General features: G+C 39.0%; 1 protein-coding gene across 1 annotated transcript; it reads right to left on the minus strand.

Annotated features, from left to right (window-relative positions):
• Window positions 1–11,930: 11,930 nt before the first annotated feature.
• LOC149963129 (speckle-type POZ protein-like) lies at window positions 11,931–13,553 on the minus strand. Its single transcript, XM_090155892.1, has 2 exons — window positions 13,273–13,553; window positions 11,931–13,074 (listed from the first exon to the last, which is right to left on the minus strand). Exon 2 carries the CDS (start codon window positions 13,056–13,058, stop codon window positions 11,931–11,933), a length of 1,128 nt encoding a protein of 375 aa, XP_090012018.1. The 5' UTR covers window positions 13,059–13,074; window positions 13,273–13,553.
• Between the last annotated feature and the right edge of the window lie 1,003 nt (window positions 13,554–14,556).

Below are 14,556 nucleotides of genomic sequence, written 5' to 3' on the forward strand. Positions count from 1 at the left end.
GTTTACTAATACTTCGGGATAATATGATTATGTTGAGACGATTTTTAGCGTTGCTACCAAGCCCTTTCACGATCTAAATAAATCCAATCAGACCCAGTATCTCATTGGCTCCTTCGAACTGACGCTATCCCGATAATTAAATACATTCTTTCAATATCTAACAAAGAGACTACCCGAGGTGGGTATCACCGATTTTGTTGAAACTCGGGGGTTAGGTAGACCTTATGGTAGTATGAAAATTGCCAAAGGGAAAAGTTGCAATGGGCTTTAGTTTTCCCATGGCAACCGAAAATGTTTTGACCTCTCCATTTAAAATAGCATGGGATTTTCTCGGTTACCCAAAATTTTGTTAAAATTTAATCAAAATTGATCAATTTTACCCAAAATAGGTCAAATTTATCTTTTTTGGGTAGTTTTGAAAATATAATTTTTTTAATTTTTAAATTGAGATTTTTTTGTTTTGAGAGATCAAAAACATTTTCGGTTACCCTAGCAATTTTCATACCACCATAAGGCCTACCTAACCCTCGAGTTTCAACAAAATCAGTGATAACCACTTCGGGTAGTCTCCTTGTAAGTTATTTCTCTCATTAAATGACAAATTAAAAAGTTTGAAAGGTGGTGCCTTGGGTATTAGCCTAGCTGATTACTATTATTATTATTAATATTATTATTATTATTTAAAATATTTAAAGATATTTAAAAACTGACTATAGTTTCGACTTAAGTCGTGCATGAACCAACCGTACTCTTTGATTATTTGGATATCGCTCAAAACATAAGTAACACAATAACCATAAGTAGGATAATTATCAAATAATATCACCGAACTGAGTTTCACACATATTGCGCAACCATTACTTAATTCAGCACAGAACCCCCTAGTGTCTAAATATGCCCTACTACCAAAGACGACCCTCCTACGCATTGTAACCCGACCACCCTGTTTAAAGGCATTATAAGTCGATAGATGACTAGGGTATTAGCTTAGGTGATTATTACAATATACTACTAAGTTCGGTGGCAAGTCCCAGTCGAAGCTGGGTGAGAGTTTGTGTCCCAAAATGAATCGGTAAGCAGTAATAGGCTGAGTAGTCTAAACCCTTCGGTAAAGGGAGTATAGTTAAAGATACCCTAATGAAGCTCAAGCGTAGAAGCCCTGGTAGTAGTTAACTTGCCACTATCGGTAAGAAAATTAGCATGAAAAGCAATATATAGTATCATACTTAATGTTATTACGTGCCTTATGTCTAAACGAACCTCAATTACGATGTTTATTAGCCAATGAACGACCAATATCCTTATCCAAAGAAACGACCTAGTCAGACCTTATTTACACCAATAAATGATAAATAAAACCATAACAGCTGAACGACCAAACACCTTCCTTAACTGAAGATTTAACACTGGCAAAGATCTCAAATATTGAACTCCACGACGAATAGGTGATTATCAATTTCAAAAATGGAACAGTCCCTAGCAGAATCGCGACTCCCGCGATAGCTGGCTTATTTGTCGAGTCAACGTCCTTCGTTGATTAACATGAAAAATTGAAGCCTTATACGGCAATCGATTAATAAAACACGAGCTCTCTCAACTCTAATGGGCCTTAGTTTAATCTAGGCGACGTAACGAGAGAGGAAACCTTGCACGTGCCCCGAGTGGCCTTCCACTATTAGATAAGAGTTATACAACAGAAGACTTAGAAAGTGCTTAAAATCCTGTTTGCGTTTAAGTTGAAGCGAGTGTTTTGAAAATTGGGGGTATTAATTGGTGGAGGGCGTAATTTAATTTCGAAACCCCATTATATATTCACTCATTAAAATATGATAAAAGATACTACACTTTGATCTTAGCTAAGCGATGAAGAAGCTAATGATTTAATTTCCATTAATAAAATATTTTATATCAAGTCATTCATTTTGTTAATATTTTCTTGATGGGAAAACATACTACCATAAGTCAATCATAAGTATGATTCCGACATAAGATCTCATATTACCGACATGGTACTCGTATGGAGAATTTTAAATTCAATAAAGAACTCCGGTTACTATTAGAGCGCATATAGTCAGCGCGGAAATCGCTTGTTTTTACCGGAAGTTGTCATGAAACTTCTCGTGAATTTAGTTTTGTACTAATTTTGAACATAGATTACCTCTTTCCGTGTCTATTGCTTGAATTCTAACTTTTACAAATAAATATAGCATTAGTAACCATGTCAGGGAAAACATACGAACTCCAAAATAATTAAAGTCTACTAGTATCCAGTGTGTCAGAATTTATAGCCCGGTGTACCTAGTAACAGAGACCATACCACCGGAGGTCTATCATCGTAGTGCCCTACGCCAGCGTCCACCTAGCCCGGACAGGTGACAAATCCAGAATGGGTAGTACCCTACTACTGATGGTCGCACCTTTGACGCAAGCCACTCAACCCAGCAGAAGGTGCAGCAATGGGTGGACCCTTTCCCACTTCGCACACAGCAGTGGGATTAAGAGTGGATGCTTTAGCAACTCCAGCCGACACCCTACCTACGTAGGTAAGGAGTCAAACCCTTTGGAGAGAGCTCCTAAAGAGGAACGGCGAGCACACAGCAGTCCAAGTAACCCGGCACAGCTGGCACCGGAGATACCGGTGTGACTCCAAAAGGCCGGGAAACAGGACTGCCGTGCCCTCATACGGAGGCCCTCCACCCCACAGCAGGCTACCCAATCAGCGGAGGTGGCCAGTTTGCACGGACCCTCTCCGATAGCCTGAGCAGAAACTCAGATTCCAGCCCCTACCTGACCGAAGTCGGAGGTGGAGATAGGACCATTTTACCAGAGCTAACATCTCCCAGTGCGCCACCACCCTTATGGGTTACAAGAGCCGGACCCCGACTCCCCCGGTAAAGTCACCAGTTATTGCACACTCTGACCCGTTAAGGGCCAGTCTACTAGTATCCAAAAATATACTGGTTAAACATGGATTAAATAACCTGACAGGGATAGTTCTCTCTAATACATTTTACTATACTACGAGTTGAAGATGTTTGTTTCAAACGAGGCTGCCAGATATTTTTGCCGTCCCCTCAATTTTACCCCCTTTACCGATACAAATCCGGAACAAGATTTCTTGACACGTCGCCATCTCGCGGCGGATTTTGGCGAATTTAATATTTTTCCAACGGTTTGTTTTAATACATTTGAAATTGAAATATTCAATCGTGGTCAGTACCTCAGTGGCTCTGGAGCTTCCTGGTTAAATGTGGGAAATAAATAAGTACTGTAAGCGACATTTTTCATATTGTTTTTCAGTCATTTATGTATATCACCTAATTTTTCGTTATATTGTTTATAGGCTTTCAAACTGTAAACAAGTTTTCAATAACTAGGCCTTGGCCTACAAAAATAATAATTTCGTCTATCGCGATTTCACCCCCTTTGCAATTTTTCCCCCGTGTATCGGTAAAATCGAGACTTCCGGTCGTTGACAATTCTGGCCACCAGCGTACGTCTGGAGCAAATATTGTACCCCAGAGAACTATTCCTGTAAGGTGATGGGTTAAACCACTCTTTTAAAATGACGTAACTTTTTTGTGTACAAACTAATCTCCTTCAAAAGTTCAAATTCTCCCTACACGCCATGTTAACGTTTAAATGTAAACTTTGATAAAGCAGGACAGCACTGCCAAGTTAGGTTGACATAACCGTCTGCCAAGCACTGTGAAAGACAGGACGATCCCGTTCATAGAACAGATAGCTTAACCTCCTGGTTTGCAATAAACTTATAAAACAAAAGAGGTTAAGCAGAACGCTCTAGAAGTTTGAACGACAACGTCCGGAGTATCTAGACGTTCATTAAATTAATTTCTTTAAAATCAGTTAAGTGTGCTTTCACTTTGTCTACTAAAGAAAACATTTACAGTTACGATAGAATTTTAAAACATTTAAGAAATATTGCTAAACTCAGGTACCTACATGAAGATAATAAACAAGTTGGCAAGCCAAAATATACCTCTCCTCGGAAGTGTTTCTAATTTTCAGTGAAGTGTACAATGTATCCGTGGTTCTGTGGTAGAATGCTCACCTGACGTGCAGGAGAGCTCGGGTTCGAATTCCGCGCGGTACTAACGCAAATTGAAAAATATTTATTAGGGATGCAATGGTTCCACTTTTTTGGACTATCTCGGTTCCGGATCCGGTTCCGGTTCCTAAATGTTTGATTTATCGGTTCCGGTTACGGTTACGGTTCTTAAAATTTTAATTTATCGGTTCCGGTTCTCAAAATTTAGAACCGATCGGTTCCAGTTCCTAAACGGTTCCTATACGGTTCCAGTGTGTTAAGTATTAATTAAAGTTAAATACACCAGCAATTCAAATGAAGTTAAAAAGAAAATAAAATCCCCCACATTTATTCATTTAGAATATAAAATTTATTTTTGATAAATTTTATTTTAAAAATAGTAGCTTTCTCAGTGACGTAGCTATGGGTTCGGGGTCCTCCCGCGAAACTGTTTTGGGGTCCCTTATAATCATTAAGGCCGAGTCGTGATTATCACCATCCCGAGTTAGGGCTAACATGTATCGCCTTGTACAATTAGATTTAACACGTACTTGCATGTTAAATATATAAAACGCTTAAAAATGGCTTTAAGTCCTAAGTGAAACGATTAAGATAAATCACGGCAATCAGCGTCTGGAGCATTAAAAACAAAGGTTCTGGTAGAACTTGGAAGTCTGGAGTACAGACTCCCAAGTCCGACCAGAATCACGATCTAGATGACTTAATGTAAAATAATTTAAAAAAAGTTATTGCTGCTATTCTCTCGTAGGGATGTAAGCGCGTTATTTGTTTATTCAATAAAGTAGGGTAAAAATGAAATCTTCTGTTTGAAAATTCCCACGGTTTCATCGTTTCAAGATGGAGGCTGGGGGCAAAAGCGAGCGGGCAAAAGGATGTACTTTCAAGTTTTGGGGAGACATAGCCTTCCCTTCCGCTCCTCATTTCAGGGGGTAGAAACGTTTTAGAAGTTGAAGGGGGCAAAGAGAAACGAAACGGGGGAGCTTAGCCCACGATGTAGAGTGAGTGAATGTCATTAAGGCATTAACAGTAACAACAGTTATTTTAGTCTTTAGAGTCGTTTATGAATTTAAGATACACAAATCCCCAATAATAAAATGAGAATGGTTTTGAATTTTTAAAGGAGTGTAGCTTCACGGAATGCATGCGTTACTGTTTCACTACTATGTAAATTGGCGGGAAAAGACACAGTTGAGCTTCTATAAGCTTTATATGCTTCTAAATTGAGAATTTGAGCTTTTGAAGATTTCAACTGACCAAAAAGTTGAAGGGGCAATAACATTAGTTGCCCCCTCCCAGAAAAATTCTAGGGAGAGGCATTGCCCCCCTGGTTCCTACGCCCCTGCCTCATTTCATTGAAAAATATAAAGACGTTATTTCTATGACTCATTTTGATTTCAGTTGAGTATATCGTTCTAAATGGAGTCCATATTATTTCGTTCAATAAGCATTGCCATTGTGAAATGTAAGCAAATGCATAAGTTGATATTTAAGATTTTCTAGACAAAAACTACAAAGTCCAGCGATTATATTATGCAAACGAATTAGCCTTACCTAAAAACTTTCAATTCAGATTAACAAGGTTTAACGATCTGCTATAAAACACGTGTCTCGATACTTTTCAAACTTCAGTATGTTACTTTTATTATGTACGTTGTTTGGATATTTATGCGACAGCTATAATGGGCTATTGTGGTTGTATTTATTAAGTTTTGGGCGCGCTTGTTGAAAAATAAAGAAATATTTAAAGCAAGTAAAACATTAACTTGAGCTGACAAGAGAAAAAACTAGACAAGGCCTCGCGTGGTTGGACTGTACCCAGTCCCAAAGGCAATTTGGGGCCCCCTCGATGGAAGCCCCCCCCCCCCCCCATTGCGGAGTCTGCCGGGGCGTTATTTACAGCACTGGCTTTTCTGCCGTTTCTCCTCTAAGTCGGTTGCGAAGGGGATCAAAAATTATGCTTGCCCATTGCCCCACTAAATAATTGCTCGGAAGGCACATTAGTAGCAGTAGACGACACATATTTTTTGTGGCCTTTGCTACATTTGTGAAATTGTGTCGAGTTTTCCGACTGAAGAAAATAAAACTAAAACTGTCGTGGATTTCCGTATTATGCCAGTTTTTAAAGCAAACATTTGCAGAACGAGCCCATTTTTAATTGAGAATACGTAAGCATATGTCAGTTGACAGTTACGTAGAAACCCACATGGAGTTATCTGAGATAGGATAAAGATGAGCTTATATGAAAAACTAATATTAAATTAGGAAGTTTAATTACTAAATTTCAACATGCGCTAAATGTTGGTAAATAAAGTTATAGAACCGTTTAAAAACCGTTTAAAACAATGAAAAACTCGGTTCCGGATCCGGTTTCGGTTATCATTTTTTTACAAATATCGGTTCCGGTTCCGGATACGGTTATCAAATTTTTATATTATCGGTTCCGGTTTCGGTTCCGGTTCCTAGAATTTACTCGGTTCTTCTCGGTTCCGGTTCCGGTTCCGGTTATCCGTTGCATCCCTAATATTTATACTACACCCAATGACAACAAAAAACGGGCCCTTTTGGAAAAACCTTTTCCCTAATTCTAAGAAACTGCGTACGCAGCGATTACCCTTTGCCCCGAAAATGCGAACGCGTTCGCAGGCCTGACAGACAGACCCACAGACAGACAGACAGACACGGTGGCAGTGGTGGATTTACACATTTCCCAAGAGTAGGCTGTTCACATTTTGCCGCCCTTACCTTTACAATTGTCAGTTCCTATATTATTTTTTACAATATATATATATGTATATTTTTTATTGCCTTATTTACGAGTGGCCCTTCATGCCGCACGAACTTACCATCAGACGATACACTTAATATTCTCGTTAATCAGCAAGTTTTGATGGAAAGGGGAAGCCGAAGATCTTGGGGTAAAACCCCTTTAACCAGTGGGGAGAGAACTTTCAAACTCTACGAAGAAGGACTGGTTCCGGATTTTTCACCCAGTGCCACAAGCTGGGGTCGAACCCGGCTCCTCTTGCTGCGAGGCGACAACTTAGAATTAGTGGGAATTAAAATATAATTTATAACGGTATATAAGTATTACCTAAACAAATTTTTATGTCTTCTTTTGTGGTCGTGCACCCTACTACATCATAGAAAATATGGAAGTTTCAGGGAAACAATAAAGGTTTAGATTTACTTTCGGGCGTTTCGATTATGTAAAATTTTCGATTTCGAAGGTTAATTCAGGATGAATATTGAATAAACTTGGTTAACAATAAAAAATACCCATATGTATCAAAAAATTAATGCAGTAATAAAAAATACAGAAAATAAATTTAAACGTCAGTGACACATGAGTGATGTACAGGGTGTCCAACTATCTGTATAATCTGTGTCCCTTTGACTCCGGAGTCCGTTAATCTAAAAACTGCATACGATCGGCTAAAACCTCGATGGAGTAGCACGGCTATTACTACGTTAGTTGCCGCCGGACTCAGGAAAACCAAATTCGTATTTGGAATCTTGGATAATACTAATACAGATGCAGTTTATTTATTATTAAATTTATTTATTATTTATATTTAACTCCGTAACTTAATTTTTTAAAGTGCATCAGATTAATTTTGCAAGATAAATTTTGATATTTTTTAAATAAAATTAAGACAACTTCCAAACGCCGCCACTGCGCCAACTAAAAAAAATTGCTTACCTAATAGTCCTATAAATTTTTGCGCCCCCAAAAACCCTTGAGTCCGGACACAGTTGCGTACCCTGCGTACCCTATTTCACCACCCCTCACCAGTAGTCGGACTTGTATGAGTGGGGGGTAGTCCCGGTAGTGGAAAGAGTGTAAAATATATTTGCCGCAATTTTGCTCTCTTCTCACTCATACAAAGTATGGGCAGAGATGCAGAGGCCGATTACTGGTTGGGGGCAAGGAACTGGGTGTTTAACCATAGAACTTATAGAAGTTTGCGGTACGTTGAATATACAATGAAATTGAAGAGGGAAAAGTCACCGGAAAATGTCCTGTGGACATATTTAGATATAAGAAAACCGTCCTACAGAAATCAAAAAGATTTCTGTAAAACGGCTAAAAACATTCGGTCCCCAAATTTGCCGCCCCTTAAATCTGCCGCCCTAGGCTCCAGCCTTTTCAGCCTTATGGTAAATCCGCCACTGCACGGTGGTTGTATAACCCCTCCTAGGGTACAAAGTCCCCTCGGAGAGGTAAAAAGTGTTGAAAACACAATGAAGAGTATTGTCTAAAGACAAATATTTGTTTTCGCGTACCCTGCTTTACTTTATATGTGGCTTCATAATAATTATGGAACAAGGTTCTAACCATATAGACAAATTGACTCTCAAACCAAATGCTGGGACCACCAATTTAAATGAGAAACTTCTATACAAAATGTCAAAATATATTTTATATATAACTTCTAATTTTTATATTCCGTAAATTTAAATATTATCTTTTATTCGATTCACCAACTTCCGTTTAACTCCTATAAAGTTGATGACGCGTTTTTCGTCACGAAGTTGGAAGTGACGTATTTTACATCGTATACCGTGATTATCGAGCGGCAACAAGAATCCATATCTCTACTGGGAATGCTTATCGCGGCAGATTTTCGTCTCGATGTGGCTGACGGTACACGAACTGGTGACGGGTACGGTGAAGCTAGTTGGACAATGGGACCAACTGTTCGTTCCAAAGTCGAAGTACGCGGAGTTATGCCCACTTGTGGCCACCAAGCTAAAGTAATTAACACAAATATAAGGCGCCCAAAAAAAGGACATGACATCGCCCAAGACAGCACGGAGCCCACCAAAGGAGTTTGACTAACATCACCAGTTGCGTGAAAGTTGATGGAACCCCCTTGTCTATGTGACTGATCACTGTAGCAAAATCTATCTTGAGTTTGGGAGCCTTTATGATTTTATCTTGAGCATTTACTGTAGAAATATCCACTTTCAACGAGGAAGTAGTGAGCGAAAGCCGAAATAACGATTAATCGTTTCCTCAACTGACCAAAGGAAAAACCACTATGACCTTAATCAGTTTTACACAGAAAATTCCCGTACCGATTAAAATATTTTGTTAAAAATATTTTGGGAAGCTGTATTTAGCAAATAAACGTAGATAAAATATTCCTTAAACATTAAAGATAATATTACGGATATTATTTTTGTAAGAGTAATTACCAGATAAGCTTTCGACAAATATTTCGTATTTAGCAAATAAATAGACTTAAAATATTTCGCCATTGTCAATTCGACGAATAATTTGTTATTTACTAAATTATCTCGATAAAATTTTATTCAAATAATGCTTATCTCTAAATACCACTGAGTTTACTATATATTAATTTCAGTTGCAAATCCAAATATTTTATCTTTCTTTGATTACACCTACCCACTGAGTACAAGGACCCTCACGAAAAATAGACATGAGGTGTCCATGGGACTAGAGGTGAGTCGGACCGGCTAGTTTTAAAGCCCGACCCAACCCGTATAAAAATACAAAATTAAAACCCGACCCGGCCCGCCAAAACTAATCATTTCGAAAACCTGACCAGACCCGACCCGACCCGGCCTGCCAAAAATGAAACCCGGCCCGAGAAAATTTTTAACATTTTAAACTCGACCCGATCAGGCCCGATAAAATTGAAACCAGGCCCGACCCGAAAAACTTGTACTTTTTATGTTTATAATATACACTTGTACTAAATGCTAGAGCAGCCTCATAGATTCAAATTTTGACAGTAGATGGCGCTTGGAGCTCTTTGAGAACGGTTAAAAATTAGTGAACCTTCCAAGAGTATGATTAACACGTTATAATGATTCACTTTCTGTTTCTAGAGATTTTCTGTGGCGTATAAAATGGAAACTTGAAGGCCCAATAACTAAAATATAAAAAGCCCGACCCGACCTGGACAGTTTTATGTAAAAATCCAGACCCGACCCTGTTGTATAGTCATATAAATAATCACATTTTGTAATATACATTCAAATATTCCCGCGTATATATGTATAGTCATAATTTACTCAATAGAGGGAGCTCGCCTAGCTAAAGCGAGATCAGAGTTCTTAAGGAGAGAATGAATGTGATCAAAATCATCTGTTCTTCACTTATCAATAAATAGTATTTAGTTTACACAAATCCAGTGCTTCTTTATTACAACTCAGGACGCAACAGACCCAGTTGGGAAAAAAGGCCGCCCCAGCCCGACCCGGAAAAAAAACCAAAAAATTAAACCCGACCCGACTCATCTCTACATGGGACCCCTCCAACAAGTCCTTTACATTGCCTTTGTTTAGCGCTAAAATTTAGAAGCCGCCATTTTCTAGAAACCATGACAGGCAACACTGCTAAGGTGGTTTTTATAAGTAAGCAGTATAAAAGGCACAGTACGAAAAGTACCATTTTTCAAACTAAGGGCGATATTTGGCGTATTGCTCAGGTAGTCACATCAATATTCAAAATAAAAAAATATTATACATTTCAAAATACAAAATTAAAATATGGTTATTTCGCTGCATTTAAAGGCTTGTTTTAGAAAGGTTAACCGGTATATGATTAAGGGTTCACACTGATAATTAAAATCTCTTTATAATCAAAAGGGAAAAAGCACCCTAGCAGAAGCCAATAGGATGATCGTACGCACTTTGGAGAATTTTCCTAAATCACCAAAGAGTATAAAAACTACGTAACCTAGAGATATAATGACGGTCGAAAGCAGTAAAGGAAGTTGTAGCAACCGGGGGGGAAGTCACTCAGTGAATTTGCACTTCAAATATCGGTACCGCAGCGCCACTACGGCAGTTTTAAGTGGCAATCATTTTGATTTAGTTCAACATTCTGGAAAATTCCTTAAGGAATTGGTTAGCTTTAGGACTTGGCAACGTTAGAGAACAAACGACTTATTCTTCACTTTTTGAAAATAAACACCGAAACAACGAATCCACAAATTCTAACTAAAAAAATCACGAAACAGTAACCAATTACTGTCACTTTTTTTGAATTGACAGATATTAGACAATTAAATATCCAAAATGCCAAATTTAGCACCTCCGCAACACCGTAACTGCCATTTTTCTCCGGTTTTATTATTTATTGTACTAAATACTGCCGTAGTGGCGCTGCGGTACCGAAATTTGAAGCGCAAATTCACTGAGTGCCTTCCCCCCCGGTCGCTACAACTTCCTTTACTGCTTTCGACCGTCATTATATCTCTAGGTTACGTAGTTTTTATACTCTTTGAAATCACCACCTATCATAACATCTATGCGAGTGAGAATGGCTGTGCTTATGTTACTTATCGTTACTACGGATAATACCTATTTTCATAAATGTTCTATATTAAAGCAAGTGGCGGCTTGACGTGAAGTAGCTCTTTTTCCAATAGATGTCGCTAGCGTCATTGGCTCGCTTGCAATATTTAATACAGGATATATAATTTAGGTTAAAGTCCAGTAAATACGGTATAAGTTGTCTAACTATAATACTCTACAATGGCTCTATGACGACGTTGTTATTAGGCTATTTTTAAATTCAGGTTCCTTTGCCATAAATAGATGGCACCACGCTCTCCACTAAAGTCGCGTTTTACAAAGAATCGGATTCATGGCCATCTCTAATAATAGGGGCCTTTTCTTAATACAGGTGGCAATAATAGAGCCGCCACTTGCTTTAAGCCACAAACCTTTAAAACATGTACTTGGTTGAGAAATTATCCAATTATAAATGTGTAGTATTTCGTACGAAACCCAGGTGGGGAATTTTTTTAAAATGCTTTTATTTCAAACGCAAAACATACATAGAATATATTATACTACACGTATAACATTGAAACTAGGAAAAAAATTAAATTAAGTAGTCAACGAGACTAACAACATTTTCGAATAGGACTTTGGAGACATCGTCTGGGATGTTCTTCCAAGCTTCCGACTGAAGGACCTCATTGCTGTAGTTAATGATGAACATGGTCGCTTTCTCTTTCAAAAGCTGGGCGTTGTGTTTCACGGCCAACTGCAAGATCTCGGCGGCGTTCTCGCTGGTCAACTTTTTGGACACTTCCTTCTCGCACTTTTCTTTGAGAGCGGACAGGTTGTAGACGTCGGCCGCCAGCAAGAGCTTCTCGCAAGTGCTCTCGATGTTGGGGACCTCGTCCGTGTAGATGAACTTCAGCATGTCCTCCACAGTGGCGGCGTCCAAGACGTTGCTCAGGTCCAGAAGGTTTTCGTTCTTCTCCTTCATGTTGGTGTTCAACATGACCGAGAAGAAGGGCGAAGCCGAAGCCAGGACCGCTTTGTGGCAAGGAAACACCTTCTCTGCCGTTTTGATGTTCATGTCCGTGAAGATCATTTCGTCCAGCATTCTTTTGAAGGTGCTGTTGGAGTTTTTGCTTTGTCCCAAGCCTGACATAACACGGTTGGAACTGGAACTGGAACCGGCTTCGTTATCGTAAAATCTTACTTCGATCAATTGACAATTGAGAGTCAAGTTTCCGTTTTCCGGGAAACAGGATCTGCGTTTGAAGAGCTCTTCCACCGCGACGCACTTCCGGATATCGACGTTTACGTCCCAAGATCCGAGTTGCTTGCGACCGAACGAAAACACCGGAAATCCGTGCTTATCCAAGATTTGTACTTTAAAGACGAACTGCAAGGACTTGAAGCCGTGGTTGTAGCCCAATCCGCTTTTGTTATTGTTGCTGACCGAGATGCTCAGGTACCTTCGTTTGTCCGACCTGTCCGTGTTAACGTCCATGTTGAAGCACCATTCATCGGGGTCCCCTGGACCCTGGTTGTACGAGCAAAAATATGGACACTTGGTATCCGACAGGGCCAAGAACGCTTCGCCAATGTTCCAAACCTTCGTGTGCTTCCATATTTTGATAGCAGGGTGAGCTGCTGCCGCGTCGGTTACTGTACCGGTCTTTTTTGCTTTCGGCGGAGTCATGATGCTGGAACGTGTTTTGCGTTTCACCATGGTTTCACTATCATAACTGTACACGAAGAAATCCATTAGAGATTTTAAATTACAAAGCGATATTTTCAGAAAATTGCATTGAAGATAAGCGACACACTTTAAACGTAAGAATTAGAATTTAATCATAAGAATTAGAATTAAACTAAGAAGTCCAGCTATTTTTCGTTAAATCCTTTATGAATAAAAATTTCAATAAGTTTTAACAATAACTAACCTTTCAAAATCTCTAATAGAATCGTTGATCAACTTCGAGGAGGCAAAAACGGATTAGAAACGTCGTTCGGCCGTTTGAACGAAACCAAAACTAACGTTTGGGTTTATATACCGTAAAGAAAATGGCGTTCTTCGTAGGGAGATTCACAATTTTTTTCTTAAAAGTTTGGAGACGTGACTAATGCTGACTGCGTAATTGTTTACTTTGTTCAAATAACGGCGAAAGAAATTACATGTACTGTACATCCACCAAAACACTTAAAAGATAGCCAACACCAGCCACACACTATTTTTTTAAAAAGTTCGCCATCTAATGAAATTAATTAACTCGATGATCCAGAGTATGTATAGACCGACTAATGACAAAACGAGCTGTGCGATGTCATTGATTTTCAATAATATATCAGAGCTAGCCTGTCAAATTTTAGAACACCGACTGTCATTGGTTACTTTGAGTATCCCTCATCAGAAAAATCGGTGAGTAATTGATGTCATCATTTTCTAATGTCTGCGTATACGACTTTTTGCGTTTTCTGTTTTGACGTCATGATGCCCATCAGAAAAACCAGAAGTCATTGGTTTATTATGGCGTGACGTCACAGGCGTTGTTAATAGACAACGCTGCCATATGTTTTAAAACGCCAGTGACATGAAAAGAAACCTTTCTATAACAAGGCGACAAGACTTCATAAAACAAAAATCGACAACTGTTAATTTCACCACCAACCAATTCTAGACTTACCCCATACTCGTAAAAATTCAGATTCAATTTTGCCTAGGTCTGGTGGTATCTAGGCCACCAAATTTCAGTATTTTTCTGTCCAGCTTTCAAGGTAAGTTCAAAACGGTAAATATGTATAAACGGTAAAATAAATGGGGATGGAATTTTAAAGCGTCGTTGCTCGTTAAAAACGGGACGCTAGCTAGGGAGGGAACACCAGATTGGTTGATATTTGACCATGCGCCGCGGACGGTTTATAATATTTTTTTAACAGGGCTATCCGATTTGCCGTTTATATCAGTCTCTTTGCAGCTTTAACAAAAATGTAGTTCTTTCTTTATCACATTTCAATTATTACTTTGGTAGTGGCAAAAAAATCATATAAACGACGTGCCCCGTCGACGCCGCCGTTAAATCTTGGTTCTACGCCTCCGCCGACAAAAAAAGTCGGCGCACGCCGATCGTGCTGCCGCCACCGATGGAAAATCACCGGATCGCCGCCACCGGTCAAAATTTAATTAGATCTAATCTAATTCTGCTCTTACTTGGAACTCGTTAAATTAA

The sequence above is a fragment of the Leiobunum rupestre genome, chromosome 1 (genome assembly GCF_980474605.1).
Source record: "Leiobunum rupestre chromosome 1, qqLeiRupe1.1.hap1, whole genome shotgun sequence".
Taxonomy (NCBI): domain Eukaryota; kingdom Metazoa; phylum Arthropoda; class Arachnida; order Opiliones; family Sclerosomatidae; genus Leiobunum; species Leiobunum rupestre.

Coding starts and splice junctions, on each gene's coding strand:
- LOC149963129 (XM_090155892.1), bottom strand. CDS start 13,058: ATGGTGAAACGCAAAACACGTTCCAGCATCATGACTCCGCCGAAAGCA.